Source organism: Hyla sarda, chromosome 3 (genome assembly GCF_029499605.1).
Source record: "Hyla sarda isolate aHylSar1 chromosome 3, aHylSar1.hap1, whole genome shotgun sequence".
In the NCBI taxonomy this organism is placed as follows: Eukaryota; Metazoa; Chordata; class Amphibia; order Anura; family Hylidae; genus Hyla; species Hyla sarda.
Window position 1 is genome coordinate 274,441,709 of NC_079191.1, and position 24,906 is coordinate 274,466,614.

Below are 24,906 nucleotides of genomic sequence, written 5' to 3' on the forward strand. Positions count from 1 at the left end.
TCTAACCCCCCTGCCCCCTCCTGCCATTGGTCGTCAGCCAGAGGTGGCAACCATTATTGTTAAAATGTACCTGTCACCAAATAAACTGTTCTAAACTAACTCCGGCTAGGTTACCTAACTACTCCTAACACTCCTCCCACCCTTAGAATACATTTTGGAGCTTTAAAAAGCTGTGTATCCTACCGTTCTTCTTGCTCACATGTGAGAAATTTCCCAGCAGGTGAAAGTGGATGCTTCCCAGCAGGCATGGCATCACTGTAGCCTGCTGGGGGACCTATTCCACCCTCACATCATTGTAGTGCTGTGATGAATAGAAGACCTTAGTGCATGTTTCAGTCTGTGTTGCTGTTAGTGAGGCTCTCCTTAGGTTTCAGTCTGTGCAGCTTTCTGTGAGAATCTGTGTAGCTTTCACTTTCTGTGCAGCTGTCAATTAAGCTCAGTGCAGAGAAGCACTTCCTAAATTGGACTCCTAGTGGTTGTTTTTTCTATTACATTTTAAACATATTTCTGTTGATAATTTTAAAAGCCAGTGAATGGGAAAGTGTCTGCTAATTACACAAGGAACACTATATAAAAAGTTTTATTTGGTGACAGGTACTCTTTAACCCTTTAAGGAAGTAGGGCGTATGGATACGCCCCAGTTCCCAAGTCCTTAAGGACTCTGGGCGTACCCGGTGAGTGGTGGGGACCGGACCGGAATACCTGCTGAAATCATTAAGCAGGTATTCCGTATCCCCATGGCAGCGATCGCCGCAAATCGCCAATCAATTCAGATAGGCGATATGCGGTGATTATGGGCTGATCGGGTCTCTGATGACCTGATAGCCCGGAAAATAGGGATGATCGGAGATGTCAGAGACATCCCCGATCATCCTGAAGAATAGGAGTGAGGTGGCAGGGGTGCCATCTCCTCCTATCCTTTGCCATTGGTCGGTTAGGACTAAACGACCAATGGCAGTTGGGGGCGGGGGTACAGTTGAAATCCCCGCTCTGCCCACCCCTGGATGTCGGCAGAGCATGGGGAAGATGGTGGCGGGTACCGGAGTCCACGTGGAGGCCAATGGACCAGCGATCACAGCAGGCTTGGCGGCAGGCAGTAGCGGGATCGACGGCAGTAAGGAGGAAGGAAGCGGCGGCAGCAGTGAAGATCAGTGGTAAGTGATTCTCACTGCTGCCTTCTAGGAGTTGCTAAACTACAACTCCCAGCATGCCCAGACAGCCAAAGTCAGTCTGGGCATGCTGGGAGTGGTAGTTTTGCAACATCTGGAGGGCCACAGTTTGGAGACCACTATACAGTGGTTCCCAAGCTGTAGCCCTACAGATGTTGCAAAACTATAACTCCAAGCATGCCCAGACTGCCCAGGCATGCTGGGAGTTGTAGTTCTGTAACATCTGGCCCTTCAGATGTTGCCAAACTACAACTTCCAGCATGCCATGACAGTCTGAGCATGCTTGGAGTTGTAGTTTTGCAACATCTTGAGGGCTACAGTTTGGATGCCACTACACAGTGGTCTCCAAACTGTTCTCCTCCAGTTGTTGCATAACTACAACTCCGAACATGCCCTTCGGCGGTCTGGGCATGCTGGGAGCTGTAGTTTTGCAACAACTGGAGGCACACTGATTGGGAAACATTGTCTGTTTCCTAACTCTGTGTTTCCCGACCTGTGTGCCTCCAGCTGTTGCAAAACTATAACTCCCAGCATGCACTGACAGACCATATATGCTGGGAGTTGTAGTTTTGCAACAGCTGAAGACACACAGGTTGGGAAACACTGAGGGTTTGATACCTAACTCAGTATTTTGCAACCAGTATGCCTCCAGCTGTTGCATAACTACAACCCCCAGCATGCACCGACAGCAAAAGTGCATGCTGGAAGTTGTAGTAGTATGCCTCCAGCTGTTGCATAACTACAAGTCCCAGCATGCTCTTCTGCTGTCCGTGCATGCTGGGGGTTGAAGTTTTTGCAACAGCTGAAGGCACACTGATTGCGAAACACTGAGGGTTTATTACCTAACTTAGTGTTTTGCAACCAGTGTGCCTCCAGCTGTAGCAAACTACAACTCCCAGCATGCCCTTTGGCTGTCCATACATGCTGGGAGTTATAGTTTTGTAACAGTACATTCACACGGGTGGGGTTTACAGTGAGTTTCTCGCTGCAAGTTTGAGATGCAGCTAATCTTACGCTGCAGCTTAAAATCCCAGCAGCAAACTCACTGTGAACCCCCACCCATGTGATTGTACCCTAAAAACACTACACAAAATAAAAAGTAAAACACTACATATACACATTTACCCCCCCAATAAAAATGAGAAACGTCGGGTACGGCACGGTTTCTTAAATGGAGCTTCCAGCTCCAACAACTCCCATTGTTACCGGACAACTATTGACTAACCAGGCATGCTGGGAGTTTTGCCACAGCTGGAGGCACCCTGTTTGGGAATCACTGCCGTAGGATAATTTTGGTATCGGAGGCAAGTCTAATTCTTGCATCCGGGTCCATCCCTATGCAAATCCCTAACTCAGGCATCAAATGCGCACGGCGCTCTCTCACTTCAGAGCCCTGTCGTATTTCAAGGCAACAGTTTAGGGCCACATATGGGGTATTTCCGTACTCGGGAGAAATTGCCTAACAAATTTGGGGGGCTTTTTCTCCTTTTACCCCTTTGTGAAATGGTAAAGTTGGGGTCTACACCAGCATGTTATTGTAAAAAAATTACATTTTTTACACTAATATGCTGGTGTTGCCCCATACTTTTCAAAAGAAAAAAAAAATAACCCCAAAATTTGTAACGCAAATTCTCCTGAGTATGGAAATACCATGTACATTTGGAAACTACACCCCTCAAGGAACATAACAAGGGATATAGTGAGCCTTAACACGCCACAGGTGTTTGAAGACTTTTTGTAAACATTCGACGGGAAATTTTTTTTTCTCACTAAAATGCTGGTGTTATCCCAAATGTTTCATCTTCACAAGGGGTAATAGGAAAAAAGCCCCCCATAATTTGTAACACCATTTCTTCTGAGTATATAAATACCCCATGTGTGGACGTAAAGTGCTCTTCGGGCGAACTACAATGCTCAGAAGAGGAGGAGAGCCATTGGGCTTTTGGAGAGAGAATGTGTCTGGAATTGAAGGCCACGTGTGTTTACAAAGCCCCCATGGTGCCAGAACAGTGGACCCCCCCACATCTGACCCCATTTTGGAAACTACACCCCTCACAGAATTTAATAAGGGGTGCAGTGAACATTTACACCCCACAGGTGTCTGACAGATGTTTGGAGTGGTCCGTGAAAATGAAAAATTGTATTTTTCATTTGCACAGCCCACTGTTCCAAAGATCTGTGAAACGCCAGTGGGATGTAAATGCTCACCGCACCCCTTATTTAATTCTTTGAGGGGTATAATTTCCAAAATGGGGTCACATGTTGGGGGGTCCACTGTTCTGGCTTCACGGGGGGGGCTTTGTAAATGCACATGGCCCCCGGCTTCCACTCCAAACAAATTCTCCAATAAAGGCTCACTGTACCCCTTGTTACATTCCTTGAGGGTTGTTGTTTCCAAAATAGTGTGCCATGTGGGGCTCTTTTTTGCTGTTCTGGCACCATAGGGGGCGACATGCCTCCCGAAAACCATTTCAGCAAAATTTGCTTTCCAAAAGCCAAATGTGACTCCTTCTCTTTTGAGCATTGTAGTGCGCCCGCAATGCACTTGACGTCCACACATGGGGTATTTCCATACTCAGAAGAAATTTGTGTGGGGGGCATTTTCTCCTATTACCCTTTGGAAAAATGTAAAATTTGGGGGAAAAAATGCATTTTAGTGAAAAAAAAAATAATCATGTGCACATTCAACTTTAACAAAAAGTCGTCAAACATTTGTGAGGTGTTAAGGCTCACTGTACCCCTTGTTACGTTCCTTGAGGGGTGTAGTTTCCAAAATAATATGCCATGTGTTTTATTTTTTTTTTCTGTTCTGGCACCATAGAGGGCTTCCTAAATGCGACATGCCAAATGTGACTCCTCTTCTGAGCATTGAAGTGCACCCGCAGTGCAATTGACGTCCACACATGGGGTATTTCAAATTTGGGGGGGGGGGGGGCATTTTCTCCTATTACATTTACACTTCCAACTTTAACAAAAAGTCATCAAACACCTGTGGGGTGTTAAGGCTCACTGTACCCCTTGTTACTACACCAGTTTCCAAAAGTATGCCACATGTTATTTTTTTTTTATTTTTTTTGCTGGTATGGCACCATAAGGGCTTCCTAAATGTGACATGTCCCCCAAAAACCATTTCAGAAAAACTCACTTTTCAAAATCCCATTGTTGCTTCTTCATTTCTGAGCCCTCTACTGAGCCTGCAGAACACTTAACATCCACATATGAGGTATTTCCTTACTCTAGAGAAATTGGGTTACAAATTTTAGGGTGATTTCTCTCCTTTTGCCCCTTGTAAAAATTCAAAAAGTGGATCTACAAGAACATGCAAGTGTAAAAAAATGAAGATTTTGAGTTTTCTCCTTCACATTGCTGCTATTCCTGTGAAACACATAAAGGATTAACACACTTACTGAATGTCATTTTTAATACTTTGAGGGGTGCAGTTTTTATAATGGGGTAATTTATGGGGTATTTCTAATATGAAGGCCCCTCAAATCCAGTTCATAACTGAACTGGTCCCTGAAAAATTAGATTTTGAAAATTTTGTGAAAAATTGGAAATTGCTGCTGAACTCTGAAGCCCTCTGATGTCTTCCAAAAGTAAAAACATGTCAATTTTATGATGGAAACATAAAGTAGACATATTGCATATGTGAATCAATATATAACTTATTTGGGATGTCCATTTTCCTTTATAAGCAGAGAGTTTAAAAGTAAAAAAAATGCTAAATTTTCAAATTTTTACTCAAATAGTGGATTTGAAGCAAGTATTAACAGAAATTTACCACTAACATAAAGTATAAGTAATCGCATCCCAGAGTTATTAATGCTTAAAGAGACAGTGGTCAGATGTGCAAAACATGCTTGGGTCCTTAAGGTAAAATGGGCTGAGTCCTTAAGGGGTTAATATAGGTTGTTTATGGTAAAGAATTATGGTCATGTCTATGGTCACCTTTAAGGCAACCCTATACTCATTACAAATATGTGTTTCAACCTTACAGTATTGGAGGGACAGATCATCTATCTTACGTGTATGTGAGCCTTCAGAATCTTTTTAAAGAGATCATGGGGAAAAGAAGGATCAGGCATGTTGAATTTCAAGGCCTTATCTTTTTGTTCTCCCTGGAGATAAGGAGTGACTTACTTTACCATTGTATTTGCCCTTATTACATGGTAATGTTAAAATGTCCTTAGGATTATTGATCAGATGTGAGGAAATGGCTATTTTACTGCTCAGCAATCACATGAATCTATAAAGGTAAAAATTGTCTTATGAAAAATGTTGAATTAAAGGTTTTGCCCCTAGAGGCTTCAGTGGTCTATAGCAGCTCACTTGCTTTATTGTACTATATTACCTAGCTGTTCTATATCTACCATTCATTTCAGTGGTGAGTGACTGCACACGATCAGGCGCCCAAAATCTGGACCCCAACTGATCCCATTTTATAATGCTTTAATTTATCTAAATTAAAAAGATAAATATTCACCTTTTCCATTTCCTTTTTGAAAGTTGTAAAAACCTCATTGCTTTTCGTCAGCGAACTCTGGAACTCATCAAACCTCTCGGAGTATAGAGTAATCTGCCAGCAGAGAAAATGGTAATAATGAGCAGATCTGACAAATGACACTTACTTTGTGTTAATCTGACTCTCCTTGAAATATTATTGTGATAAATCAATGCAAGCAAATCGAAAATGCTTGAGGAATGTACCATTTTTCATAACTCCTTTGTCAAACACTAGTAAAATTTCCCCTGTTTAGCATTTTTTTTAATGATCACATAGGCAGTTCGGAAATTATAATGAACATATGCTTTCAAGATTGTCACTAGACGTTCCAATGTATTCAGACTTCATGTTTTTGTGCCAGAAAGGGATAGAAAAGAGATTTTTTTTCTACTTGGCGGGTAATTATACAAAGCTACTATTCACTGTGGATATATTATTTAGAACATTTAAAACCACAATCCTTAAAGCAGTACTGCAGTGAAGCACGCACCCTCCATTCAACTCTATGGGAGAGCCAGAGATATTCAGGCGCTGTACTTGTGTAGCTCCGGCTCTCCCAAAGAGATGAATGGAGAGCGCGTGCCCACCCCCATTCAAGGAGAGCCAGAGCGCCGTGCAGGAGATCGTGGGGTTCTCAGCAGTCGGACACCCCACAATCATACACTGATAGGGGATAAATGGTTCTTCACTGCAGTTCCCCTTTAAAGGGAAAGGTATCCCTGGTGCAGAATATTAGATTTGCATAGTGATATCACTGTAGGCATAAATCCATTATTGTGAGATTAATCTGTTAATCACTGTGACAGCTCTGTGTACATTATCCCTATGCTATACTTTGACTGTGTGTATTATTCCATTGTACTGTGACCTCACTGTGTGCATTATTACTATAGTGTATCACTTTTAATGTTAAGATCTTGGTGGTTATAGTGGAGTGGGGTTCCAGTTCTTCTATGGAAATCCATAGTTACTTGTTATACTCCTGGCTATAATCATGATATTGTACTGTAGCTAGTTTCGAAATGACTGTTGTAGGTGGCAAAGTTGCCCTTCTATAGTATAGAGCAGGGGTACTCAACTGGCAGACCGCAGTCCAGATTTGGACCGCGGCCGCCAGTGATGTGGACCTCCTGCCGACTTTCCCCTTATTCATTTGTATAGGCAGGGCTGGGCATACCGTTTTTTTTCAATAAAACAAATGCATCTCAGACCGCTTTCAACAACTCCCCTCCGCCGGGCCCCCTTTTGCGTAATGCTCCCCTCTTCGGCTGGTCCCCAGGCCCCAAGTAAAGTAAGCTAGGGCAGTAAAGTAAGCTAGGGCTGCCGCTTTAAGACGTCCGCGCGTATGCACGCCCGACGTCATGGATGTGTCCCTGCCCCGTGTGCTACGCCACAGAAGGAGATCCCACCGCTGCTGAGAGCTGCAGCTTCTACAAGGTGCGGACACTACGGAGGGGTACAGAGGGGTGGGGTGGGCTAGGCTGGTTTTGGCTGGGGATGAAATGTTTAGTTTAGGATGACAGGGGGAGGGGGGGCACTGTAGGAGTGTGGTGAATGACAAGGGGAGGGCGCGCGTTGTGGGAGTGGGGAGGAAGGGGGGCTGTAGAAGTGTGGAGGTTGACATTGGGGGTGTACTGAGGACTGTGGAGGATGACATTTGGGGGTGTACTGAGGACTGTGGAGGATGACATTGGGGGGGTGTACTGAGGACTGTGGAGGATGACATTGGGGGGTGTACTGAGGACTGTGGAGGATGACATTGGGGGGGTGTACTGAGGACTGTGGAGGATGACATTGGGGGGTGTACTGAGGACTGTGAAGGATGACATTGGGGGTGTACTGAGGACTGTGGAGGATGACATTGGGGGGTGTACTGAGGACTGTGGAGGATGACATTGGGGGGTGTACTGAGGACTGTGGAGAATGACATTGAGGGGTGTACTGAGGACTGTGGAGGATGACATTGGGGGGTGTACTGAGGACTGTAGAGAATGACATTGGGGGTGTACTGAGGACTGTGGAGGATGACATAGGAGTTTGGACGAGCCCTGGTCTTTGGGAGGACAGAACAAGGGTGGGATTCTGCCAAACAGACAAAACAGTGTCTGGCAGGGTTGTTTTCAGGGGGCACAGTGTATGGCAGTATTATATTCAGGGGGTATAGTATTTGACAGTATTACAATGATTAATGTCTTTATACATAGAACAAAGATCTGCTGACAAAGTGAGGAACCAGTGATGTCCGGGCATCAGTCTCTGCAGGGAAGATGTAGCTGGAAGAAGACCTAACGTCTGGACAAAATGAAGAAGAAAAGAAAAGGAAAGAAAACAGAACAGAAGACGTCACTCAGGTCACTGATATCATTGTGTATTCTCCTGACTGTCCCATCAGAGCTGTAGTAACTTATAAGTTCTGCAGTGTTGATGGGTAAAACTTTACCCCAATCTGTGGCTCTCCAGGCATGTTGGAAGTTGTAGCTTTGCAACAACTGGAGGGCCACTTTAACCAATGGGATTTTAGACTATACAGCCCATTTTATTTTGGCAGGGGTCCCACTGTTGAGACCCCCACCCAAAAAAACACAGTGGCATTATGTATTCTGGGGGCACAGTGGCATCATGTATTCTGGGAGCACAATGGCATCATGTATTCTGGGAGCACAATGGCATCATGTATTCTGGGGGCACAATGGCATCATGTATTCTGGGGGCACAGTGGCATCATGTATTCTGGGGGCACAGTGGCATTATGTATTCTGGGGGCACAGTGGCATCATGTATTCTGGGGGCACAGTGGCATTATGTATTCTGGGGGCACAGTGGCATTATGTATTCTGGGGGCACAGTGACATTATGTATTCTGGGACACAGTGGCATTATGTATTCTGGGGGCACAATGGCATTATGTATTCTAGGGGCACAATGGCATTATGTATTCTTGGGGCACAGTGGCATCAAGTATTCTTGGGGCACAGTGACATTTTGTATTCTGGGGGCACAGTGACATTTTGTATTCTGGGGTCAGCATCATGTATTCTGGGGGCACAGTGGCATTATGTACTCTGGGGGCACAGTGGCATCATGTATTCTGGGGGAACAGTGACATTATGTACTCTGGGAGCACAGTGACATTATGTATTCTGGGGGCACAGTGACATCATGTATTCTGGGGGCACAGTGGTACCATGTATTCTGGGGGCACAGTGGCATCATTTACTGTGGGGGCAAAATGTGTGGCAGTAATATACCAGGAATATAGCATTTGGCAGTAATATACCAGGGGCATACCAAGTGTCAGTACAATGCCAGGGGCATACCATTTAGCAGTAATATACCAAGGGCATAGCGTGCCCATAGTACAGTGTGTGGCAGTAATATATTCAGGGGCATAGCATACGGCAGTAATATACCAGGGGCACAGCGTGTGGCAGTAATATATTCAGAGGTATAGTATGTGGCAGTATTTTATTCAGGGGTATAGTGTGTAGCAGTATTATATTCAGGGGCACAGTGTGTGGCAGTAATATATTCAGGGGCACAGCATGCGGCAGTATGATATTCAGGGGTACAGCATGTGGAAGTATATTCAGAGGTACAGCATGTGGCAGTATTATATTCAGGGGCACAGTGTGTGGCAGTAATATATTCAGGGGCACAGCATGCGGTAGTGATATAATCAGGGGTACAGCATGTGGCAGTATGATATTCAGGGATACACAATGCAGCAGTATTTTATTCAGGGGAACAGTATGCGGCAGTATTTTATTCAAGGGAACAGTATGCGGCAGTATTATTTTCAGGGGTACAGTCTCTGCCAGTATTCAGAAAATACAGGAAACAGCAGTTTTACATCCTCCAGTCGTTTTGTCTATTTCCTTCATGGCACTGTGGCCACTAAGTGTGAACCACTCCTCAGCTCTTTGCTCGGACCTTTACCATTGGCAGACCTGGATAAGCGGACCCTCACTAAAAATAGTTGAGTACCCCTGGTATAGAGGAATCCTTATAGCACCCATACTCCGTAGACTAAATTTGGCAAAACCCGCCACCTTCATCATGTTCAGATGAGTACCTTAGGTGAATGATGACCTACTGGCTCTCCACCAACTGATGGTGTTGGTGGAAAGAAGGGGCATGTATCCTATTGCCACATTTTGGAGCACAGATTTTCAGCCAAACCCTCTACTTTTTGGTGCAAATTACAGTTGCAGAAAGCACCAAAATATTTTTTTTTTAACTTAATCGAGCTGCAGATTTATATATATTAATACATTTATGTAAAATTATTATTTTAAATAAAACCTGTTGATAATCCTTTTCATGCAATCGTATCCAAACATCTGACCTGTTTGTGGTTGCTGGAGCTGACCTTTAATGCTAAATACAGCTGAGCCAATAACTTTTTTTTTTTTCAATATCTGAGTATGCGGGTATACCTGTGTTTTTAATATTGTCTCTTGGTCTTTCAGCATGTTGGTCTGTAACTTCCATTCTGCAGCCTGGGTAAGCAACTGGAAAAAAAAAAATAATGGAGTTCAGTTGACACTCATTGGAAACTCTGATTCCAATAACCTTGCATGCCTTTCTCTGTAAAACTCTGTTATACTAAATCATATGCCTTGGGTTCAAGAATGTTCTTGTAGGAAAATTTTAAGGGAAACTGACAGACTGTTATAGTGCAGGTAAACAGGAGTAAAATTATGTATTACTTACTTATATTGTTCCCCGTGTTTTCAAGATTTGGCCGCAGTTACTAGAATGCTAATTAGAATAGTGTGCAATGGAGGTGGGAGTCGGCTTGCCCAGCTTCCCTGCCTCTGTCCTGTATACAGCGCAATGCCCAACCATCTTATAAATAATCAATATTATTCACTCTTACATCAAAATTACTAGGATTTAATTCACAACACACATGAAGCAGTAACAGAAAGCCAGACACCTTAGAAGAATCACAGGCCCTAACATAGTGTTAAATCTACCTCCCTGGTACTTAAGTGGATGTTGAGCCTTGATTGATTTGGCGACCCTGACTGATGATTGTTGGTAGCTATGGCAATCCTTAAAATTTTTTCCTTAACAACAATTTAACCCCACTGGGGTTAACAAGACCTCTATATACTATGTGTCCAAACTAAAACATATCTTTATTTAAATCAAATAATATCTAATTTAGTAAACAATGAGAAACACATTTAAAAACACAACCCCCTATTTGTCTCTAAGGATTATAGGATTTAGAGTAGCCACTGGTAGCCTCAATGTAGTCTGAGAGCACTTGTTAGGTGTTTATATATATACCATTAGATCAGGTTTTGGAGACATTTCATGACTTCCCTATATAGAGCTCTCATATGGGCTATAGATTTTATGCCATTCGCCTGCTGTGCATCGCAGGTCAAATACCAGTGTACTTTCAGTCTATCATTTGTGCATTATATAGGACACCTCATATGTAGTCTGGTCCCTGAGAAGCCTCATGACCATGGCAACGTAGTCGTCCTTATCAAGGAAGACCACGTTGCCACCCTTGTCTGCAGGTTTGATCTCTATTGTGTTGTCACTTTGTAATGACTGTAGGGCTTCCCACTTGGTTGGATCGAGATTCCTTGGTCTACTTTTTTTGTTGTTTAATTTAATCTGGGATAAATCCTGGGTAACTAGTTGTACAAATGTTTCGGTATTGTGAAACTGGCTCAAGGGTGGAGTATATTTACTTTTAGTTTTTAGGTTAGAGAAGGGTGCTGATGGTGGAGGTGGACCACTAATGTTCTCCTCCAATAGAGCCATCAATTCCTCCATTACCCGTTCATCTCTCTGTATTGTATTTGTTCTGTCTTGTATGGCATGATACTTGTGTAGGGCCAATTGACGCCCAAATAAGTTAATATCTTTGACCCATGTAAAGAGATCAAAGCTCGGGGTAGGGGAGAAGGACAAGCCTTTGGATAGTAGCTGCACCTGACTTTCTGATAGAAGTTTACTGGATAGGTTCCCTACTTGCAGTTGTTGACAGTCAAGTCCATCCCTCAGTACCGGGTCTATCCCTACTTCCTTACCCCTAAAAAAGGGTTTAACAGGGTTTAATGACAGCAATACATAGCGTGATGAGTATAAGCACTTACTACTGTAGTTCGGAAGCGGCATCTGTGTGCGCATGTGCCCGCTCCGATACTAGCCATGTGCATTTGCTTTGATCACATGCACATGACGCGGCCGGGTAATAGGAGGCGGAGCGAGCTAGCGCAATGTGATACACGCTGACATTCACCAATGCACAGACTTGTACTAGCCCAGATAGTGAGCGAATCACAGTCGATCCCCAGAGTCACATGCACAGTTGGCGTGTGACGTCGGGACTAGTTGCCGACTGTGATAGGTAGAATTACAGTATTATATGTATTAAAGTCTCTGATTGGTGCTGGACACATCAAGTTCAATACAATTATTGGATGCCAGAGAGGAAATCCCTGATTGGAAGTTGGGCAGTGATGTCATTGGCATACCATATAAAAGGGACAATTTTTTGACTAATACTCAATGCTGTCAGTTGTCCTCCTTGATAAAGCCACATAGTGGCGAAACATGTCGGGGTGTGACAGTATCACATTTTAATGTGCAACCCCTAAGTGTCCTATATAATGCACAAATGATAGGCTGAAAGTAAACTGGTATTTGACCTGCGGTGCACAGCAGGCGAATGTCATAAAATCTGTAGCCCATATGAGAGCACTCTATAGGGATGGCATGAAATGTCTCCAAAACCTGATCTAATGGTATATATATAAACACCTAAGAAGTGCTCTCAAGCTACATTGAGGCTACCAGTGGCTACTCTAAATCCAATAATCCTTAGAGACACATAGGAGGTTGTGTTTTTAAATGTGTGTTTCTCACCGTTTACTAAATTAGATACTATTTGATTTAAATAAAGATACATTTTAGTTTGGACACATAGTATATAGAGGTCTTGTTAACCCTGGTGGGGTTAAATTGTTGTTATGGTCTGATACCTCTTTATGTGTTCTGAGGCCAGCTTACAGTAGTTTGTAATATTTTTTCCTGGCACCGCTGCAGAGATCAAAGTGACTGCCACCAGGACAGAAAACAGATGCCATGGACAAATGGACAGGTAAGTTCTCTACAAACATAGTATTAATTGGTGTTCATTGGTTGTTTGGGAGCAAAGTGATTGTTTTTATTGCAATTATATTTGTAAAAAGTTAGCAAATATTAAGAGAAGAATAGCACAATATGTAACTCGATTCTTAAGGGTTAAACACTGGAATCTTGAAGAAGCTAGGTCATTCCTGGAGGATGGGTATTTAACTCTTAAAAAGTACCTGTCACCAAATAAACTTTTCCAAACTAACTCAGGCTATGATCCCTAAATACTCCTAACACCCCTCTCGCCGCGAAAAAAAATAATTCAGAGCTTTAAAAAGCTGTGTATCATACCTTTCTTCTTGCTCACATAGTGCAATCTCCCAGCAGGAGAAAGTGAGTGTTTTCCAGCAGGCTAGGGGACCACTTCCGCCTTCACATGGTTGCAGTGCTGTGATAAATAGAAGACCTCAAGCTCTTTGCAGCTTTCAGTGAGGCTCTGTGCAGCTGTCAATGAAGCTCAGTGCAGCAAGAAACACTTCCTGAGTGTGGTCTCCTGCCTGGCCGAGAGGAGACCAAACTCACTGTATTAATTGCAGCAGGGAACAGAGCAGAGCCACCTAGTGACGTTTTTTTCTATTTACATATTAAAAATATTTATGTTGATAATTTTAAAAGCAAGTGAATGGGAAAGTGTCTGCTAATTACACAAGGCACACTATATTAAAAGTTTTATTTGGTGACAGGTACACTTTAATGCTAATCTGAAAAGTAACATACTCAAAACCTGCAATTTCTTAACATGTATTAGGCTTACATCTGTGCACAAGACACGGTAAAGTGACTATTATATGAGTACACATTTGGAATCAATGCATAATGGCTTTGTTTTTAAAAGAATTACATTTCCTAAAGTTTTATTAAATTGGTCAGAAATTACAGTCAATACACTGAAAATGTCATCATGGATTTTACCTTGATAAGACTTTTCTATTTACCCAACTTGAATTATAAGAGAATACTCCATATCCACCAGTTACAAGTTTGAAGACAAATTACATTCTATTTGTAGGATTTTTTAATACTTAGAGAAAATGTCAAGCTGCATCTTTTGTAAAACTGAGGATACCTGGTGTATCATACCACTGGCACTAGTGAAGATGAAGAATGCAAATACAATTGAATGTGACAATCAATGGTGTCCGTAGATCCAGAACAAGAGGTCTCTAACTAAAGACCTGGGGCATTTGCTCAGTGGTTCGATGTTAGCAATGCTATTAAGTTATTGAGCTGGCTATCAAAAACAGAACTCTTGTTCTTTTTAGAGTTTTTGTATAGCTTAATCGGATTCTTTGAATAATTGTCCTGCAGCTGAATGAAATATACACCAGTTTAGCCAATAGGAATTCATCCAGCAACCTTTCGTTTGTTCTACATCTTTTAAATGTTCTCTTATTTTAGCCAAACTTTTCAGACTTTGTTTTATCCAAGACCCAATCCAGTTGCTGGTTCAGGTATAATGCTGTGTGGAAGGATTTTACTCACGCTAGTCATGTGTCTTTATCATTACCAACTTAATTCCTAACAATATACCCATACGAGTGCCAGCTGAAGCACCTACATCAATTCTTCTTTAATGTGCTGCCACACTTAGTGCCACAATGTTCCCATACCATAAAAGTGCCTTCTAGAGTATCCACCCTAGACCCACAATATAAATTCAGCAACCATTCATTTATAACAGTGTCCATCAATAAGCCTTTATGTCAACACCCAACGCAATACCTGCCACTGTCTTTTATGACAATACCAACAAGAAGACTCTTAAAACAATGCCAAAGTGCTGGCCACAATGTCTCAGTAGAAATGACAGCCACTCAATACACAATACCACCCCATAAATGTGCTAGCCAGACATCTCAGTAGTCCTTTAAAAGTACTTATAACCATACTTCTTAGCACGTTACCCCAATAAAAGTGGCAGCTACAGTACCAACAATAGTACCCTGACCAAAAATGCATCACATCTGATACTTCTTGCGTGGATATATCCCCAGATCTTAGTGGTGCAACCTTCTTAGGATTTTAGGGGAGCTAGGACTAATGATGTCAATCGACACCACGTGAGCAGCTGGCAGACTAGAGAAGCGGACTGTTCCTTTGTGGATTATGACGTCATGTGGAAGAAGGTAAACAATTTCATTGTAAACTATCAGTGCAACTGGAACTAAACTTTCACAACAGAAAGAAACAGAACTCTGACAATATGAATCCAAAATTAAAGTAAGTGTAATTTCTGCATCCAATGTGCACCAGCAACATTTCAACCCTCCCATAGGGTATTTTTTAAGCAAACTAAATGCTGCCATAGTGCTCTTATATACAGTGCATTCAGAAAGTTTTTAAGCTCTTTCAGTTTTACACATTTTGTTATGTTGCAGACTTGTGCTAAAATAAAAATCATCACTCTACACTCATAACCCCATAATGAGAATGTGAAAATCAACTTTTCTGCCATTGAGCGCTTGTGCCGTAGTGGACCTCAGTCTTCTCTCAGACATATACTCTTGCCTCCTCCATCCCCCGGACGGGGAACCCCCGACTCACCGGTATATGGGCCGTTGGGAGGTGGCTCTTGATACCCCCATTACCTTACCTCAGTGGTGTGTGATTTGGGAGAGGGCTTCAAAGGCTTCTATCTGTACAGCTTATAAAGAAACCCAGTACAAAATGATTATGGGCTGGTATCATACCCCCGAGCTCTTAAATTGAACCCACCCATCCCTCCTCAGTGCTGGTGTTGTGGAGTGGGTTTGGGTACGATTTTCCATATCTTTTGGTCCTGTCCTCTTATAGGGGATTATTGGAAGATGGTACAGCGATTGCTCTCTGATGTTTTGGGTGTCTCAGTCCCTCTAGAGCCATGTACATACCTTCTTCATCTTTCTCACCCTGCTTTATCTAAAAAACTCTTCAAGCTTTTTATGCAAATTGCTTTAGCTGCTAAGACCCTCATAGCTAAATGTTGGAAGAGAACTCTTCCTCCCTCTGAGTCTGACCTGTTGACCCGTATCCGTGAGATTCGCTCCTTAGAATCCCTCACGGCCTCACTGAACAATTCTGTCCCCTCCTTTCTTGCGGTTTGGGAACCTTGGGACCGCTTCTCTTACCGACGGCCACCCTGATCTATCTAGCTCTAGCTCTCTTCCTTCATTTTCCTTCTGATTCCCTTTCCCTCTCCCCCTCGACTTTGTGGTCTGTTCTGTGTTTGTCTTCGTGGTCCCTTTCTGTGTCCCTCCTCTCCCTCTCTCCCCCCTTTTTGTTTCTCCCTTGTTAGCAGCCCCTTGGGCGCTATAACCAATTATGTCATTATTTGGGGATGAGCCGTCATGGGCTTCCATGGCTAATGGACTGATCATACTGTCTTAGTGCTGAGGTGTTGGAAGCTTTTGCTGGTGTTTATATAACCTTTCTGCCTCGCCATAGCTGCCTTTTGTTAGCCTGGTCTCAGTGTGCTACCTGTTGGGTCTACCCCTCCATGCTGTTATTTGTGCATTTCTATATTTTGATTTGTATTTTGATAAACTCTTTAATAAAAGTTACAGTAAAAAATAAATAAAAAAAAAACGATTTTTCTGAAATGCTTACAAATTTATGTAAAATAATAAAAGCTGAAAATCTGCTATGACACTTGAAATTTAGCTCTGGCTCCTCCCATTTCTCTTGATCATCTCCGAGATGTTTCCACACCTTGATTGGAGTCACCTGTGATAAACTCAGTTGATTGGACAGGATTTGGAAAGACACACCCCTGACGTGCGGCGAAAAGAACTGTCTTTAGAACTCAAAGACAGATTTGTGCTTTCTGCTTCACTGAAAGTTCCCAAGAGCACAGAGGCCTTCATAATTCCAAAACAAAAGAATTTTGTACCAACGAAGACTCTTTCTAGAGATGGCCACCCCACCAATCTAAGTAAACGGGAAGAAGGAACTTAGTAAGAGATGTGACAAGAACTCAATGATCACTCTGTCTGAGCTATAAAGATGGGTTTGCAGATGGGAGAAACTTCCAGAAGATCAACCAACAATGTAGCACTCTACCATCTGGGCTTCATGGCAGAGTAGCCAGAAATTTGCCTGTCCTCAGTTGAAGACACAAGAAAGCTGCCTGAAGTTTGCATAAAAAGCAACTCAAGGACTGAGATATAATATTCTCTGCTCAGATAAAACCAAGTTTGAATGTTTTGGCCTCAGTTCTAAGCATCATGGCTGGAAGAACCAGGCACTGCTCATCACCTGCCCAATACCCACCCTACAGTAAAGCATAGTGCTGGCAGAATCATGTTGTGGGGGTCTTTTTCTGATGCTGGGAGCAGAAGACTGGTCAGGGTTGAGGAAAAACAGAATAAAAAAAAGAAACCTGATTCACACTGTTCTGAAGGTTTAACTTCCAACAAGACAATGGGAGAATTTATCAAAACCTGCGTAGAAGAAGAGTGGTAAAGTTGCACATAGGAACCAATCAGATTGCTTCTTTCATTTCTCAGGCCTTTTTAAAAATGAAAGAAGCTATTTGATTGGTTGCTTTGGGCAACTGCACCGCTCTTCTTCTACACCGGTTTTGATAAATCTCCCTGACCATAAGTAGGAAGTCAAAACACTAAGAAGCGGCTTGAGGACAAGTCTGTGATCGAAGATCAATAGACTTGAAAATGGCTGTCCACAACTGTCCCCATCCAACCTGATTGAGCTTGAGAGGATCTGCAGAGAAGAATGGCAGGAAATCCCCAAATCCAGGCATGTAAACCTTGTTGCATTATACCTAAGACTTTAGACTGTCTCAAAATTTAGGTCAATGCAACATAATGGGGGAAAACTTTACATTGTTTTTAATTTTTATTTTAAGGCCTCAACATAACAAAATATAAAAAAAAAGTGAAAGGGTCTATAAACTTTCTGAATGCATAGCATACATCTAAAGTGCATAATCACATGTCAATCACAGTCATGTGTCAATCACAACAGTAGATAAACATTAATATACATCAATAACTGTGTATAAAGTGTATTAGTCTGTGTAGTATTACTAAGACATGCATTTATATACTGATAAGGAGAACCACCCATTGATCATAAAATCAAAGTTCATGGCAGCTTAGTTTCAAAAACAAAACGAAAAAATGAAAAAATATGATGCGTGGCGGCGTGACAATAAAGTAACTGCACATGTCCACAACAGCTGTTGTGTTTTATATTGACTTGCGCCTGGGCTGAAAGTCACAGAGATGTTTCCCCATGGCGCATCACTTTTACATATATCCCATGTGGCACAAAGGAGTGACTGTATGATTAGTACTGTCCTAAGATGGCTGTAATTGACCCCTGTATCAATCAATGTAACTTAGCCAAAGGAGTATAAACAAAAGTATCTGTACAAAGCAATATATAATATATGAAATAAATGTAATTGCCAATGTATTGTGCTAATGGGAACCTATTATTGTGGATTTGAAGTTTGGGGTCTAGTCCATCCCTAAGAGCTTGCATGTTATTTTTCCGGAAAAAGTATAGTAATAAATAAAACAAAACATTTCTTATTGATTCTAAACTTTCGCATGCTGGTATTCATTTATTATTTTGATTTCTAATGATAGCTACATAAAAAAAAATGGCAAATATAACTTGAACACTAAACGAATACATACAGATATCCAATAATTAACAGCGTTTTACAATTCGTGTGGAGTGCTGCATATCTGATTGTGACCACCAGGTGGCAGCAATAAATTGACAATGTAATTTTGGTAGTAAGACAGTTTTGCTATTGCAGTGCTTTCTTGGTTGCATCACAGTAATAAAACAGCACTTGAATTGTCATTGGCAAAGACATTATTCATTTTAATAGAGAAAAATATTTTATTGGTAATTTTGTTATGAATAGCATGTAAATGTAATATTAATTGAATGCAGTTAAAGCATACTTTCTCAACAGTTTTTCAGTTTTATTACCAATTCATATATTGAGTAGGTTTGGAAAGACAAATCGAAAAACATGCCAAAATAAATGAAAATTGTGTGCAGAATGTGAATGCACCTTAATGCCATTAAATGGTGTATTGTTGGGCTACAAATCCTAAGGTGCCATGCCAGACACTGGCAGTGATGCTTTTAATAATTAATTCTATAACAGAAGGACAGCTCTTCTGAAAGACATTTACTTTTTGGGTTGCAGAAGTACATGTACTAACTACAGTATTAGCTTGCAACCACATAACGTCAACACTGGTCATCGTATGATGGAATATATGTATTTTATATCCTCATATAGCATTTATACAATGACTAGTTTGTAATAATCAAAAACGAATAGTTGCAACATATCTGTGGCCATTCTAAAGGGATACACCTCTATACCCATTAGACTAAAGGCGACCTCCTGACTCGCCACCAACAGATGATGTCAGTGGAGAGAATGGTCAGGCTTGTTGGATTTTCACTACACAAACCCTAATGTTTTGGGAGGGATAAACAGGCATCAGAGAAGCCTGGCTGCAGCTTACCCCTCCCCTCACCATAGAGAACACATGAATGCTTGGCCGTTCAAAACATTCATGTGTATGGGGAAGTCAGGAGAGATAATTGTTGGCCAAACAGAAGTCCAGAAGATGGATATTGAAAATGTATGGCCACAAGGGATGTCCCTGATACCAATATTGACAATTACCCCCCCCCCCCCCCAATACCTCTTCTAATACTTCCATGGGTCTCAGGCTGTTTGTGGCAGTAACAATTCTCTTCCCTGCTTAGTGTCATTTTTTTTTTTTACTGGTACGTCCCTAAACATGCAGGAACTGCACTTTTAAAGGGCCGTGGCATCTTATCTGATTGTACATGGGAGTGCAGTGCACTTTAACATAAGTGCCCCACACACCATGCCATTCAATGCCCAGAATGCCTAAAGCCGCCAACTGTTCACAGGCCTAATTAGGCCACATAGTTATCATAGTGGACTGGATTTAGTTACATGTATGTAAATCAGTGTTTCCTAAACAGGGTGCCTCCAGGTATCGCAAAACCACAACTTCTATCATGTCCGGACAGTCACAGGCAGAAAACCAGATCACGCTAGTAAGAGGCTGCAGGTCTAGTGGTGGATAACAGAAATGCAGGGATGATGTCAATACACACCACTTGCCTGGAAGAGGCTGCAGGTCTAGTGGAGGACAGTGTCATGGAGATTGTGGAGGCCATTTTGTTTTCTTTGACACTGGAATTTGTATTGATTGGGGGTACTACCACAGTTGTAATGTAGCCACCAGCACCAACATGTTGCACTGGCCCGGGACACTGGTTTCATGTAACATGTTTGCCTGGCCAGTAGTGGCCACATGCAGCAAACTCCATAGAGCTGTGCATCTTGATGTATCCTGAGCCTTATCAGATGTGTAATGTGCATTTACACCTTGCTGATGTATCTGTGCCGGATGCATGCAGTTCCCCATGGCAGTATTTTCATTCTGTATCTGTAATATATATACATTGAAATCTGACGTGGAAGCTACTGAGGGAAAACAAATAAAAGATCTGTACATCTTTTATGTTATAGTGTTGAACCTACACCTGGCTTTAGCATACAAATTCTGATGCCCAAAAAAATAAATTACCAACTTTCAGTTGTGTTAAAGTAGCCTTAGAAACAATATGCAATCAAAGTACACTGCTCCAAAAAATAAATAAATAAAGGGAACACTAAGATAACACAGCCTAGATCTGAATGAATGCACTAATCGTATGAGATACTTTCGTCTGTCAGGATCCGGACTGGTATGCGAAGAGGACACGGGTGGTGGATCCTCTGTGTCAGTGAGGTGATGGCGTGGGCCGTACCAGGGAAACGGAATCTAAGGGGTTACTGGTTTTCACCAGAGCCTGCCGCAAAGCGGGATGGACTTGCAGCGGCAGGTAACCCCCAGGTCGTTCCACCCGATAGCGACTCAACCTCACTGACAGCTGAGACAGGCGCGGTACACAAGGACAAGGCAAGAGCAAGGTCGGACGTAGCAGAAGATCTGGGCAGGCAGCAATGGTTCGTAGTCAGGGGCAATGGCAAGGGTCTGGATACACAGGCCATGGAACACACAGAAACGCTTTCTCAGGGCACAAGGCAACAAGATCCGGCAGGGACAGGAAGGGGAAGTGGGTTTATATAGTGTAGGGAGTGTTAGGAACTAATTGGGCCAGGCACGAATTAATGGTGCACTGGCCCTTTAAATCTGAGAGACCCGGCACACGCGCCCTAGAGAGCGGGGCCGGTGAGTGACACGGGATGCGACCCGCGGGCGGGCACGTCCCGCCAAGGGGATCGCATCCCCGCCGAGGGACACAGAGCAGCGCTCCCGGTCAGACTCGCTGACCGGGGCGCTGCATGCAGGGAAGTGACGCCGCGAGCGCTCCGGAGGGGAAGCGGGGCCCGGAGCGCTCGGTGTTACATTGTCCTTACATAGATGAATGTGCTGACAACAAAATCACACAAAAATGATTGTGGTATCCCGGTACAGGACCTGGTCCTGTTTCAGTCAAAAGTCCCCTCAGCCAGAGTCCCTCCCTTTCCATAGGGCTCTCCTGCAGGGCTTACCCCTGGTCGCCTCATATAAATTATGTTGATATATTGTTTAATGTATAGGAAATATAAATGTATAGGACCTTTCCCGGGTAATGTGATGTACAGTTGTGATGTATAATTGTTTAAGGACCTTACTGGGTCATGTGATGTACCCAGAGTTCACTGGGTTCAGGACTTACAGGTTTGCTGACCAATGAGCTTAGTCCAGCCACCTATTATATAAACTGGCTGTAGCCACTAAATACTCTCTTGAGACCTGGACACTAAAGAAGCACAATCAGCATAACTTCATTCAATTCATCTAGGCCAAAGCCTGAAAGAACCAGCAGCCACTAAAACCGTGAGTTATCAAGCCCAACTTATCAAATCCTGTGTGACTACTACCAGCTAAAATCTTATAATTAGTACCACAGTGGCCTGCTCATTATTTCAAGTCCCAGCAAAACCTGTGAGGAACCTGCATCCCGGTTCTCTCCGAAAGACTGCATAATTGTAAAGACTGTTGCGTATCAGTTAAAGTAAAGTTTTCTGGTTACTTCATAAAATCTGCTGTGGACATTCCATTTATTATCCCTGCTGTTTGTGGGCCGGTTGGCGGCAGGACCTCCTATACTAAGCAAACCTCACGCTGGCGTCACATCAACTAAGGGTTAATACCACCAGACCCTTCATTCAACATTGCAACACTCCAGTCACCACAACTCTTTTGGCATCTTACAAACAGGATACAGGTGTGTGCCTTTAATAACTTTGCTACCCTGACCGCCCGCAACGAAAAACAGGTGTATACAGTAATTGCAAGATCCATAGTCCTCCCCCTATGCAGGAATGTGTTTTATGAACTGTCCGGGATTATCGCAAGTTGCGACTGAAATAGCGCCCAGAAGTGTACTGGGCTTTAATGCTGAAATTGTGCTTAGCTGGGGCGCAAGAAAAAGTAAGGGGGGAGGTGAAGAAAACTGTATTGTGTTTTATTGAGGACTCATAACGTAGGTGGACTGTTGATCCTTAGGTGGCTGTTTATTGTAAATAACCTCATAGTAATATTGTTGTGCTTAAAATGTTGCACCCATACGGCAGGTAAATGTTACCTGAATGCATCAAATGTGCTGTTATCAGGTAGCCCTTGTGTTCTAATAAATAAAATGTCACGCCCCCTTCCCATAGACTTTTGTTGAGGGGGCAGGCGTGACGTCACGAGGGTAGGCCCTGAACACGGAAGCCCGCACGCAGCATTCGGAACAATAAACTTCCGGACGCTGTGGAGCGGAGCTTCCCAAGCAGGGCAGCGGAGTACCCCTTTAACTCTAGTCAGAATTCTGACCAGAATTCCTTAAGAATTGGACAATCGAAATTCATATATGTGTTTGCTCCGGGTCTGATTACTGGCGACCACAGGGCCGACGGCGTGTGACGTCACGCCTCCACCCCCGTGTGATGTAACGCTCCGCCCCTCAATGCAAGCCTATGGGAGGAGGCAAGCCTATAAACGGGGTGGGACTCCCACGATCAGGCATTTTATCCCCTATCCTTTGGATAGGGGATAAGATGTCTAAGCACCAGAGAACCCCTTTAAGTGCCTCAACACTTGGTTTTTAACCTCCAACATTATTTTATACATCTTGGAAATTATTTTTTTTATTTGTGGCTTCCCTTAACCCCTTAACGACAATGGACGTAAATGTACGTCATGGTGACATGGTACTTAGCGCACCATGACGTATATTTATGCGTCGACATGATCGCGAGCACCGGAGCGGTGCTTGTGTCATGCCCGGCAGGTCCCGAGGACCAGCCAGTAATGGCGGACATCCGCGATCGCGCAGATGTCCGCCATTAACCCCTCCGTTGCCGTGATCCATACAGATCACGGCATCTGCGGCAGTGCGGTACTTTGCACGGATGATCGGATCGCCTGCAGTGCTGCCGCGGGGATCCGATCATCCAGCATGGCGACCGGAGGTCCCCTCACCTGGCTCCGGACATCTCCCGGGGTCTTCTGCTCTGGTCTGAGATCGAGCAGACCAGAGCAGAAGATCACCGATAATACTGAGCAGTGCTTTGTCCTATATATAGCACTGCACAGTATTAGCAATCAACTGATTTCAATGAATAGTCCCCTATGGGGACATAAAAAGTATTAAAAAAAAACAAGTACTAAAATGTCAAATAAAAAAGTAAAAAAAATTTGAAAAATCCCCTCCCCCAATAAAAAAGTAAAACGTCCTTTTTTCCCATTTTACCCCCCAAAAAGCGTATATTGATTATCCCGTACGGTGAACGGTGTAAACGTAAAAAAAAAAAAAAAAGTCCAAAATTGCTGCTTTTTTGTCACATTTTATAAAAAATTTTTTTAATAAAAAGTAAAACCTATGCAAAAGTGATATTGATAAAATCTACAGATCATGGCGCAAAAAATGAGCCCTCATATCGCCCCATATATGGAAAAATTAGAAAGTTATAGATGGTCAAAATAGGGCAATTTCAAACATACACATTTTGTTAAAATGGTTTGAGATTTTTTTTAAGCGATACAATTATAGAAAAGTATATAAACATGGGTATCCTTTTAATCGTATTGACCCACAGAATAAAGAAAACATCTCATTTTTACAGGAAAGTGTACAGCATGAAAACAAAACCTTCCAAAATTTGCTAAATTACGTTTTTCTTTTCAATTTTCCCACATAAATAATATTTGTTTGGTTGCGCCGTCCATTTTATGGTAAAATAAGTGATGTAATTACAAAGTACAATTGGTGATGCAAAAAAAAAAAGCCCTCATACAGGTCTGTGGATGGAAATATAATAGAGTCCTTAAGGGGTTAAAGGCGTTATCCAGAAAAAAACCTTTTTTTTATATATCAACTGGCTCCAGAAAGTTAAACAGATTTGTAAATTACTTCTATTGAAAAATCTTTATCCTTTCAGTACTTATGAGCTTCTGAAGTTAAGGTTGTTCTTTTCTGCCTAAGTGCTCTCTGATGACACCTGTCTCGGGAAACACCCAGTTTAGAAGCAAATCCCCATAGCAAACCTCTTCTAAAAAGAGCGTTTCCAGAGACACAAGTCATCAGAAAGCACTTAGACAGAAAAGAACAACCTTAACTTCAGAAGCTCATAAGTACTGAAAGGATTAAGACTTTTTTAATAGAAGTAAGTTACAATTCTGTTTAACTTTCTGGAGCCAGTTGATATATAAAAAAAAAGTTTTTTCCTGGAATACCCCTTTAAAACCCTCATTATCAAACACTCTTGAATTATTAATTCCTCTTTATTAACTATTTTTTTTGCTGCCTACCTTAATTATGCATATCTAAATAACGACATAGTATTATTTGGAATTTTATATTGTGTATTCTTTAAATTTCATATTGTTAAACAATCTTGTGCATTCTAGGGAAACTTCCACCTTCATAACTTTTTTCATTTGTGCCCAAACTCTGCCCATCATCTCTGCTATAGGCTCCTTATCATTCAACTTTGATTCTAAGAATTCTCCCATATCC

The 24,906-nt window shown here is 42.4% G+C and overlaps 1 protein-coding gene across 1 annotated transcript in view; it reads right to left on the reverse strand.

The window, feature by feature from the left end:
• TXLNB (taxilin beta) overlaps window positions 1-24,906 on the reverse strand; it is a 90,900-nt gene that overhangs the window by 14,467 nt on the left and 51,527 nt on the right. The window contains exons 6-7 of the mRNA XM_056563337.1: window positions 10,110-10,184; window positions 5,653-5,745 (exon numbers count right to left, since the gene is read on the reverse strand). Coding sequence (XP_056419312.1) covers window positions 5,653-5,745; window positions 10,110-10,184 — 168 coding nt within the window. The remainder of the gene's footprint in view (window positions 1-5,652; window positions 5,746-10,109; window positions 10,185-24,906) is intronic.